This window comes from Haplochromis burtoni, unplaced genomic scaffold (genome assembly GCF_018398535.1).
Source record: "Haplochromis burtoni strain Fernald_Lab_line unplaced genomic scaffold, NCSU_Asbu1 Contig_2309, whole genome shotgun sequence".
Lineage (NCBI taxonomy): Eukaryota > Metazoa > Chordata > Actinopteri > Cichliformes > Cichlidae > Haplochromis > Haplochromis burtoni.
In genome coordinates this window covers 1-11,551 of record NW_024584670.1, presented here as the reverse complement: position 1 = coordinate 11,551, position 11,551 = coordinate 1, and the positions used below count along the sequence as shown (strand labels likewise).

The 11,551-nt window shown below is 40.3% G+C and overlaps 1 protein-coding gene across 1 annotated transcript in view; it reads right to left on the bottom strand.

Annotated features, from left to right (window-relative positions):
• Positions 1-10,154, bottom strand: part of LOC102300411 (signal transducer and activator of transcription 1-alpha/beta) — a gene marked incomplete at its 5' end in the record, with an annotated part of 12,207 nt that extends 2,053 nt beyond the window's left edge. The window contains 13 exon segments of the mRNA XM_005952837.3: positions 888-1,023; positions 1,114-1,215; positions 1,332-1,415; positions 5,210-5,251; positions 5,362-5,446; positions 5,524-5,553; positions 5,665-5,718; positions 7,067-7,159; positions 7,276-7,416; positions 7,519-7,679; positions 9,495-9,556; positions 9,918-10,005; positions 10,091-10,154. Coding sequence (XP_005952899.2) covers positions 888-1,023; positions 1,114-1,215; positions 1,332-1,415; positions 5,210-5,251; positions 5,362-5,446; positions 5,524-5,553; positions 5,665-5,718; positions 7,067-7,159; positions 7,276-7,416; positions 7,519-7,679; positions 9,495-9,556; positions 9,918-10,005; positions 10,091-10,154 — 1,142 coding nt within the window.
• Positions 10,155-11,551: the final 1,397 nt, after the last annotated feature.

Below are 11,551 nucleotides of genomic sequence, written 5' to 3'. Positions count from 1 at the left end.
TTTTACACTTGCATTAAATTAAAGTTGATTACATCGATTAAGGGCGGGGGTGGTTCCCTAATATTTTTGCTGGGAGTTGGCAACCCCACTAGTTAGGTAGGTAAGTACTCTTTAAAATACCAGAATAGGGAGGATGGTTTAGGTTTAAATTTATTAGATTGATCAGTGTTGCTGAACTATAAAATGTTTGGGTGGAGTGTATTTTTTGCATACAGGTATAACAGAATAGCTTCAGTCTCTTGTTTTTTTCAAACTTGAGTATGAACTTATACAAAATGCAGCAAGATATTTATAAAAAACAGTTTTGTTGATTACAGAATACACTATAATGGATTCATATCGGTATCGGCAGATATCCAAATGATATCTGAATCGGTATCGGACATTAAAAAGTGGTATCGTGCCATCTCTAATACATATGCTGATGGATGTTAGGACTTCCAATCATCTTCGGTAAGAAACATTTTTGTTTTTTTGTGTGATGCGCATGTAGTAACCTGTTATGTTGTAAACTGTTTGGTTGTGTTTTGGAAAGAAGATAATATTTTACTGAATAAAATAGCACTGATCGCATTGTAGGAATATCTTCTTTGCCAGCTGTTGTTTTTTGTGGTTGTTTGAGTTACACAAAGCTGTCTGGTCATTCTCCTCTGACCTCTGAGATCAACAAGGCAAATTCCTCCAGTGAACTGCCACTCACTGGATATTTTCTCTTTTTCAGACCATTTTCTGTAAACCCAAGAGATGTTTGGAAAATCCCAACAGACCAGCTGTTTCTGAGATACTCAGACCATCTGGCACCAACAACCCTGCTTTATATTATTATGTATACAAAACTCCTATATGAAAGCTACTTTGAGGAAATGGCTTACATTTTAGTTACTTACCCACAATTTTGTCTCTTAACATGGAGAGCTGCATTTTGTCGAGCCTTCTTTGGCCAACGGTGTAAAACTGCCAGCTCAGCACCCGTGACAGCTGCTTCCAGGTGAGAGGAGGAGGATGCAGGAACAGTGACAGGTCCTAAAAGGAAAAGTCATAGAACCACAATGAAGTTTCCTGACTCGTCTTAACAGATGTTACTAGTGTTTGTTGGCTGTGACAAAATTTTACCCAAGGTTTACTGGTGGACACCATGTTCCACCACATGATGGAGGCCCAGGCATTGGTGACTTGACTTGTGCTGGAGATGACGACCACGGGCAGGGAGCTGGCCTGGACCGACAGCAGAGGAGGAAACCAGTCAATAAAAGTACAAACCCTCCACCACAGCAACCATTTTTTAAAGATCCCCAGCAGATAATTCCTTATTTTGAATCATGGTGAATTACCTCGATGTTGCACATTTGTCCTGCGTACTGAAACTGTGCCATGAACTTAATTATATGCAGCTCTTCAGTAACTGTCAGAAGGTTCTAATGGAGAAAAAAGAGAAAGCAATCCAAGAACTTTAAAGTAAGGTGCGTTGAATAACAAAAACCCTTGTTTATTTACCTACACTGAACAAAAATATAAACGCAACACTTTTGTTTTTGCTCCCATTCCCCATGGGATGGACGTAGAGACCTAAAATTCATTCCAGATACACAATATAACCATCCCTCCCAAACAGTGGTCACAAATCAGTCCAAATGTGTGGTAGTGGGCACATCTGCTATATTGAGATAATCCATCCCACCTCACAGGTGTGCCACATCAGGATGCTGATCTGACATCATGAGTAGTGCACAGGTGTACCTCAGACTGCCCACAACGAAAGGTCACCCTGGAATGTGCAGTTTTTTGCGCTATTGGGGGTCTGGGGACCCAGAACCGGTCAGTATCTGGTGTGACCACCATTTGCCTCATGCAGTGCAACACATCGTCGCATGGAGTCTATCAGATTGTCAGTTGTGGCCTGTGGAATGTTGGTCCACTCCACTTCAATGGCTGTGCGAGGTTGTTGGATATTCGTGGGAACTGGTACACGCTGTCGTATACGCCGGTCAAGCACATCCCGAACATGCTCAATGGGTGACATGTCCGGTGAGTATGCTGGCCATGCAAGAACTGGGACATTCTCAGCTGCCATCTGCCCTGAACAATGTGAACCATGATTCATCCGTGAAGCGCACACCTCTCCAATGTGCCAGACGTCATCGAATGTGAGCATTTGCCCACACAAGTCTGTTACGGCAACGAGCTGGAGTCAGGTCAAGACCCCGATGAGGACGACAGGCATGCAGTTGAGCGTCCCTGAGACGGTTTCTGACAGTTCGTGCAGAAATTGTTTGGTTGTGCAAGCCAATTGTTCCAGCAGCTGTCTGGGTGGCTGGTCTCAGACGATCTTGGAGGTGAACCTGCTGGATGTGGAGGTCCTGGGCTGGTGTGGTTACACAAGGTCTGCGGTTGTGAGGCCGGTTGGATGTGCTGCCATATTCTCTGAAACGCCTGTGGAGACGGCTTATGGTTGAGAAATGAACATTCAATGCACGGGCGACAGATCTGGTTGACATTCCTGCTGTCAGCATGCCAATTGCACGCTCCCTCATTTCTTGTGGCATCTGTGGCATTTTGCTGTGAGACAAAACTGCACATTCCAGGGTGGCCTTTTGTTGTGGGCAGTCTGAGGTACACCTGTGCACTACTCATGATGTCAGATCAGCATCCTGATGTGGCACACCTGTGAGGTGGGATGGATTATCTCAATATAGCAGATGTGCCCACTACCACACATTTGGACTGATTTGTGACCACTGTTTGGGAGGGATGGTTATATTGTGTATCTGGAATGAATTTTAGGTCTCTACGTCCATCCCATGGGGAATGGGAGCAAAAACAAAAGTGTTGCATTTATATTTTTGTTCAGTGTATATTTTTGCATATCTGTCACACCTAGATTTTTTAGATGAATTTTAGTATTACACAAAGATAACCCAGTGAGTCAGTCACGCAATCAGCATGTGGCCATCAAACTATCCAAATCTCTAATTTTTGAAGTAATTATTTGGTATTTATTAACTTATTTTATACAATGACTCAACCAATTAGTCATCAAATATAAGATAACAATTTATTCAGATGTGTTTATTAAATTATTGAAAAGCATATTATTTATGCACCATTCATGCCATTAAAGCTAAATTTCCAAGTGGATGCAAACTACGGTTTAATAGGGTGACAACAATTCATTGACATAATTAAAGACATCAACTATAAAAATTGGTCGGCATGTCATATTCTAAAACCTAAAATGTGTTGTAACTGCAGTACACTACAGAAAGGTATGGGGCAGTATTCATTCAATACTAATGAATAAGAAGTGGGAACTCGGTGGGAACAGCAAAACATGATGGTGAAAAAGGAAAGAAAGACTTTGTTTTATGTGAAAGGCTTTCAAGCTTTTCAAACGAGGCTATAAAACAGAGCTTTCCTTCCATGACAGCATTACTGCAGTGCATTAAAATGCCAGCACACTGAGCTTCGACGTCAACTCTGAATGGGTCAGTTTTAGGGAATTAAGTTAGTGTGTCAACTTGATACTTTGTTTCTGTTCATGTTTGTACAGTAATGTTTATGTTAACTTTCTTGTCAGAAACTTCTCTGGATAATGCTTGCTAAGAGAACACATTTAAGTTTTGTTAGCTAATGAGGCTATATCTCACCCTCACCCACCTGGAAAATAAAGACATATGTACGAATGCTGTTCATAGACTTCAGTTCAGCATTCAACACAATCTTTCCTCAGCACCTGACTGGAAAACTGAGCCTTCTGTGCCTGAACACCTTCCTCTGCAACCTGGACTTTCTGACGGAGAGGCCTCAGTCTGGATCGGCAACAGCATCTCCAATACTTGGGGCTTGATACCCAATCCCTTGTGGGAGTGATCTCCTGTCGACCTGACGTCCTGACTCCCCCTGGCATTGATCTTTAATTGTAATAGCGGTTCCTTTTTCCAAATGTTGGAACACTAAGCTACTAGTTGTTTCGCTGTCAGTCCAGACCCTGGGTATCAAAGGTTCCATATGTTCCACATCCTCTACATGCAACTTTGTCATCTGCGTAATAGGATTCCAACAGAGCCCTGTTCTCATCTCTTGCCCACTTATGCCTCCTTGTTCCAGGAGCCTAATTCTCACCAGTGTGTCCTGGTTCCTCGTTAATCCGTCCGAGCCTATTATGGCTTCAGTTATCTCGCTCTAATATCCCAGGTAGGCTTGGTTTGTATAGGAGTTCTAACCTAGGGACCATTACTGGATATGGATGCCCTGGTCTGATAAATGTGGTATTAGCAATGAATTTGTTTTTCCTATTAGGTCAAAATCACAAACTGGAAATGTGAAATAGTTAAATGTGAATCTTCCGCTCAGATGCCAGCCCTAACTTCTAACAAGCAATTCAGAAGTACCAAGAGCCACAGATTCACCAACCTGACTATCCCATGCCTTGTCTCTGCTCCCCGGTGCCTTTCTCATTTTTCTTTGTATAAAAGCTTTTCTTTAAAATGCTACACTATTGGTTTTTTTATTGCTCCAAGTATAGTTACCCACCATTAGATCAACCTGCTTTGCAACACAGCTGCTGAAGCATGTGTTGTTGATCAGTCAGCCAGCTGCAGAATAAAGCAAAGTTACAACATCCAAAGAGCTGAAGAGAAACCAAGTGTTAAAAACACTGCACTATGTTGTAATTTTTACGTTTGATGGGGGTTTTGTTCGCAGTTCTCACATTCCTGGTGAACTACACTGTCTGTCCCTTCCCTATTCCATCCCAATTGTCCACCAATTAATATTCGGCAGACACTTATATTATCTACTTCCAGTGATGCGCAGTTGGGATTTTGGAGGATTGCACAGGAGCATGTCTGTGGTGGGTGAAAACCTCTCTCCGTCCTGTCCAAATGAAAATGTGTACGCAGACAAAGATTTGGGGGATCATAAATTATGCTTTAGAGATTTAGGAATCTGTCGCAGAAATTAATCAGAATTGGCTGATTAGACAAAGACAGGAGTGTTTCATATGTTACTCAATAAACATTGAGTAACATATAAAAATAAAAATAAAAATCCAGGGCTCAAGCTCCTGATGCCCATGCCTAAAAAAAGTGCCTGCAACAATCTAAAGAAATGGCTGAGAAGTAAAGTGAGTCAGTCTGGAAAAGGTTTTAAAGCCATTTCTGTGGCTTTAGTACTTCAATGAACCACAGTGATAGCCATTATCCACTCTTACCCCAGAAGATCCTTTAATTCTTGGTTTTGTTTCCTTGAGAGACTAAATAAAACAAAAAAAAAATTGTTTTTGCAAGATACTGTAACATACAAGAGAACATACACTATAAACAGGTGAACACAATGCTCTGTTAGTTTTGCGGATTTTCATACCATTTGCCCAAATTCCACCATCAAGCCTCTGTCTGTTGGCTCAAACGACTTCACTACATCCTTGTTGAAATCAAAGAGACGGAACCTACAACAAACAGTCATTACCCATTTATGGCAATATACATTTTTCTAATTTTATATTTCAGGTTTCTCTTTACCTACCCTTGCACTGTTTTCACTTCTTCAACATCCCTTATTTTAGAGAAAAAGAGATACAGAATGAGTAAAAAAAGGTTTTAAGTAAACATTCTATTCATAATAATATGTACATAGCTGGTTCAGACCAGGTTCTCTTTTACATACTTGTCAAAGACAGGTTTGACTTTGAGCCAGATTTCAGGTATATTTACCAGGAACCTAAAAAAAAAAAAAAAAAAAGTAAAGACAAACTATGAAAAATGTTGTAAACAAAGAAAAAAAAGGGCTGTTAAAATAGCCTGTACATGCCAGCATAGGGGTTTAAGGTGTTAACCACAATATGTCCCTAGTCCAAGCCCACCAACATGTTTGAACCATTGTGTCATGGAACCTGAGTTTTCTGCCTGGGTTTTGTATTTATCTTTTGATTTTCATGCATTTACAGTATTCTGATGTTTGAGAGTTTTATATTCTATTTAACAAGTTTTTCCTGGTTTGTCTCTATATGGTTATTGCCTTGTGAAAACTAAAATTAAGACATTTTAAAGACATACTTATTTAGTTTTCTTTTTGATTAGTTATGTTGTATATGTTTCCTAGGCTTTCAGTTTCAGCCTCCCCATTGTTCTCCATATTGTGCTGTCAAGTCTCTGTCTCGCCCATGTATACCGACACTAGGCTTTCTAAGATTGCCTCCTCCTAATCAGGAACACACTAGAGTCATAAACTGAGAAGTGGCATTGTAGTTCTTGTACAGATTTTTAGCGTCTCTCACTTGTACTTTGAAACTATCTCTGTCCCCATTCTGAAATGATTATTCATTTTCCAGCCTTAGCCTCCTACTAGCAGCTAAGAGGCTAAAAATCCTGTTTTGATTACATTAAATCTGACCTCTTGTTACCATATGTTATTGGTCTTCAGTGTTGTTTATTATCTATGATGTTTAATTTTGAATGTTAAAACAAAACAACTTAAATCTTCCTTAACCACTAAGGCTGGGAGGGGCATATGTATTGATGGTTTGGATCTTTTCTGACTGTTCAACTGCTTCTCAGAAACTTACCTTCTGAAGGTATTTGGCTATCGCTGTAGTTAGTTCTTAGTAACCAAGAATGGTCCTTGATTTCATGCATACTTTAAGTAGAATCTGAAAAAAGCCACTTGTCCTATTTATCAAATTCTTATTTGTGAAGAATTTCTATACATATTGATCATCAAATATATAATCGTCAAAGCAAGACAGGGCAATTCTTTCAATGTGGTTCAAATCTAAGAGCTAAATGAAAAGGAACTAAGTCTCTCACAAGCTGCATGCTTTTTTTTTTTTTTTTATTCTCTCTCTCTTCTTCAGTCAGTTACTGGCAGATCATTTTGCAGTCTTTTGCTGAATTTGACTTTTTGTCTCTGTGGGGGCTAACATCAAGAATAGACTAACAAATCTGAGTAAAATGGAAACAGCTTAAAATTTGTAGGCAAGAAGTTTCTTATAAATAACAAAGACACTTGGGTTTACACGGATGTACATTCTGTGCTACTTTTTTATTAAGTTTGTTCAGTGCAGACCTACCTCAGTGTCACACTGAACTGTACCCCAACCTTCAGTATTAGAGGCCGCTGTGAATAATTTTGCATGACAGGCTGTTTCTCAACAACCAGAGCTCTGCAATGTAAGATAACAAAAGAACATGTCAGTATTAAGCATGTTTGCATGTCCATCTCTATATATAGAGTAAATAAGAGTAATAAGTAGTAATAAGTTCTGATGCAATGTCTTACTTTGTGACAAGTTTCCTAAACAAGGACAGTGCAAAATTCTCCATTTCTGTAATTGGGGCATTGAAGATGAATTGGTTCCAGTCTTGCTGTTTCAGCAGCTGTTTATATATTTGTAGCAGCACCTTAGCGACAGTCGTAAATCTGAAAACAAATGTATTACGTGTTAAAAAGCTGTTGCAGCAACAAAAGTTATTTTATGCAACTTTTTTTTTGTCAAAATGAGAAATGAAAAATTATTTTGACCGTTTCTCCAGTTGCTTCAGGTGCAGAGTCAAACTGGTGTGACGTTGAATTCCAATGCAGGACGATTGCTGCCAGAGCTTCCACTTTGGCAGCTCCACATCAGTAAGAAATGGCACAATATGGTTTGCCTGGTTTAAAATATTTAACTGAAGCTGGACAATCTGTAAGACAATAAATTAAGTTAAATAATTAATAATACGTTATACACACACACACACACACACACACACACACACACACACACACACCTTGTGAAGAAGCAATCCTTCATAATAACTATTGTAGCAGCACTTCAGCGACAGTTGTAAATATTGTTAAATATAAATATTTTTCTGCCCTGCCAGTACCTGCTTTTAGCACCCCTGTTATTAGTACTAATAGGCAATCATGGAGTGCTGTTACTGTCTTCTGGAAGTAGGCGTGGATCATATCAGGTCATGGTGCTTGTCTAGTTCGTCATTCCAGAGACTTAAAATTGGATGTGGGCGTTTGTGATATTGACTGTTCGTTGTTCTGGGTGTTTGCTGTGGTCTGTTCTTACGTCTATGAGTCACTTGGTGTAGGTGTTGTGTGATGCCCTGATTCGAGATTCGAGCCCTGGCTCGGACAGTCTCAGTCGTTGTGTCCTTGGGCAAGCCACTTCACCTACCGCCTACCGGTGATGGCCAGGGGGGCCGATGGCGCAATATGGCAGCCTCGCTTCTGTCAGTGTGCCCCAGGGCAGCTGTGGCTACAACTGTAGCTTGCCTTCACCAGTGTATGAATGTGAGAGTGAATGAATAGTGGTATTGTAAAGCACTTTGAGGGTCTCAAAAAGTGCTATATAAATGCAACCCATTATTATTATTAGATTGATCTTTGGCAAACAGGCGATTTATCCTCTGCTTCTCTGGTATATCTCTTTAGCCTAACGGCCAGAGCTGTAAGCCTTTTATGGCAGTTTTTTCTTCTCCCCAGTGGTTTCTTCAATATATCTTTCCTGTTTCCTTAATCTTGTACTCAAGGTCTTCTAAGGTTTCTGATGTTATCAAAGTGAACCAATAGGTTCTTTACATGTGTTGCAGATAACCCCTCTTCACTGAGTGGGCTGACATAGTAGTCTTGGATTAATTTATATTATCAGACCTTTCATATATTCCTTGTTCCAGTAGCTCACTTCCTATCAGTATGTCCTGGTTCCTTAACCTGGGTTTTGGGTATTGGTATTGGGGCTTAGTCTGGGGACAGTTAGTCTAGCTTCTTATTGGTTACTACTTACTAGTTTAACCCACCCTACGAACCCTGGCCTGTTTTTGGGGTCCCACAGGCACATTATATAATGCTAGCATTGCATTTAAGTCTAATGATGGTCTATTGATGCAAAGACCACACAGGTATTTTTCTAACATATCAGTAGCATCAGAGTACAAATTAAATACAACACATTTCACAAACTATGGTGTTACAATCAGCATAACGCCATTATATTAAAAACATCAAATGTGACAGTCACAATTATTTTGTTTTTTTGTTGTTGGTTTTTTAAAGTTTATTTTAAAAGGTAAGTTCAAGTTAAAATTGCCTGAATTTGAAACATAAAGAGGCTGACCAATACATAGCAGTGCATACAGTTAGCATGAACCTACAGTTAATAGTTAGTTTTGTGGCCCCACTGAAATTTTGTCCTTAAAACTGTCTACGAAAGAAAAGTAATTTCTAGAACATTTGAAAGATTTCCATTTAATTCTAGAAGAAGATGAATTTTTAAAAAATTTTCAATTTTAGGTCAAGGACTAGTGAGTGTCAGAACCACTATCCAGGATGAAACAAAGAACAATGAGCACGTCAGATAATTGGCAATAACTGATCACCTGCTGAATATTAATTGACAAAACAAATCCCTAAAGAATACAATATATTTATGAATGTTAGTTTAGGCTGTCTAAACAACAGCAATTTACATTATATATTAAACATACATTATATATTTATATTACCATATTCTGATGTTCCTCTTCCTGAAAAGCACAATAGTTGGCCAGTTGAGGATTTTCCTTCACTAGTAAAGACAAACAAGGTGCATCTGTCATACTGAAGAACAAACAAAACCTACAATAGTTTTCTAAATGCATTTCCTCAACCTCCCCATCTGGGAACACAGGTGAATTAAGTCATCTGAAAGACATAATTTCTCTCGTGTTTCCTGCGTCTACCCCGAATCTGATCCAGTTGGATAAGACAAAACATCTCACCTACGAGACATACAAATACCAAACCAAAGTTGCCTGATGGTTTTCTAGACTGACAAAATCAATTTCCATGGCATCACTTATATTTTTAAGAGTTCAATTTTGACTCTGAAATGAAAGACTAACAGTCACGCCGCAGAAATCAAGGCTTCACAATATGTGTGGCCATACCTTCTTTTTGCAAGATCGTGTGAGATCTCCAGTTTTTATTAAGATTTTCATGCAGATCATCAAGTTTCTCGAACCATTTTATGAGCTCCTGCATTAGAATTAAAGATCCAAAATTTAGAAACAGTGATTTTTTTTCTAGATCACATTAAACAAAATAATCTGAGTAAACTTACTACAATCTGTGGATCGACTTCAAGTACGTCTGGCTGATTCTGTTCCATGCCTGTATTGCTGCAACTGTGGCAAAAAAAAAAGAATTCATAAGCTCTGAGTGTAATGCAAATTTTCTCTGTACAACTGAGATCAGTGAATAAAAGGGTTTTTTAAAAAAAAAACAAAACAAAAAAACTAAGAAAAACAAAAACATGAATGTTATAATATCTTGATCTATCCAGACTCATTTTTCATTAGAATTGTTAACAAAGAGGTCAACTGTAATTAATGTATTTTTCTCTACTTTAGAGTAAGACTATGCCAGTAGCCCTTCCCTCCCCCATTCACCAGAGCTCTTCACACCTCCTTCATATCTCTCTGCAACCCCCCATAGCACCGGGTACATCAAATGCACCTCACCTGCCCCCCTTTTCCTTTCTCCTCCCCCACGCCAGTCATCGGGAGCCACCCACCCACACCCTACACTGCAGCCTCTCCGTCACAACTGACCAGGTGCGAAGTCAGCTGAGGAAGATGAAAACCAGGAAGGCCACGGGTCCAGATGGAATCAGCTCCAGACTTTTGAGGGGCTGTGATCAACTCTGTGAGGTTATCACATACATCTTTAACCTCAGTCTCAGTCTGGAGAGGGTCCCCATTCTGTGGAAGACCTCCTGCTTGGTGCCATTCCCAAAGACAATGCACCGCAAGGAGCCAAACCACCTCAGACCCGTTGTCCTGACTTCACACCTGATGAAGACCATGGAGAGGATCATACTACACCACCTTCGCCCACTAATCAGGAGAGATCTAGACCCGCTGCAGTTTGCCTACCAGCCAAACATCGGGGTAGGTGATGCTGTCATCTACCTGCTGCATCGGGCCTTCTCTAATCTAGAGAGCGGCAGGTGCACTGTGAGAGTCATGTTTTTTGATTTCTCTAGTGCCTTCAATACAATACAACCCTCAGCGCTAAGGGAGAAGATGCATGGAGCGGGAGTGGACCATCAGCTGTCCTCGTGGATTATTGACTACCACACCAGGAGACCCCAGTATGTGAGGTTGCTGTACTGTGTGTCTGAGGTGGTAATCTGTAGCACGGGGGGCCCACAAGAAACAGTACTCGCCCCTTTCCTCTTCACCCTGTTCACTGCAGACTTCAGTTTTAACATGGACACTTGCCATCTCCAGAAGTTCTCAGACGACACCGCCATTGTGGATCGGGAGTCGGAGGGAAACGAACTGGAATACAGGGGGGTCATCAATAACTTTTTAAGCTGGTGCAAACAGAACCATCTTCGTATCAATGCCAGCAAGACGAAGGAGCTGGTGATAGACTTCAGCAAGAAGCCACGGCCTATTCCACCAGTGAATATCCAGGGTTTGGACATTGAAATGGTGGAGGAGTACAAATACCTCGGTGTTCACCTTTTATTCTGCAACCTAGACATCCACATTACTCACACTCTCACATAACACAT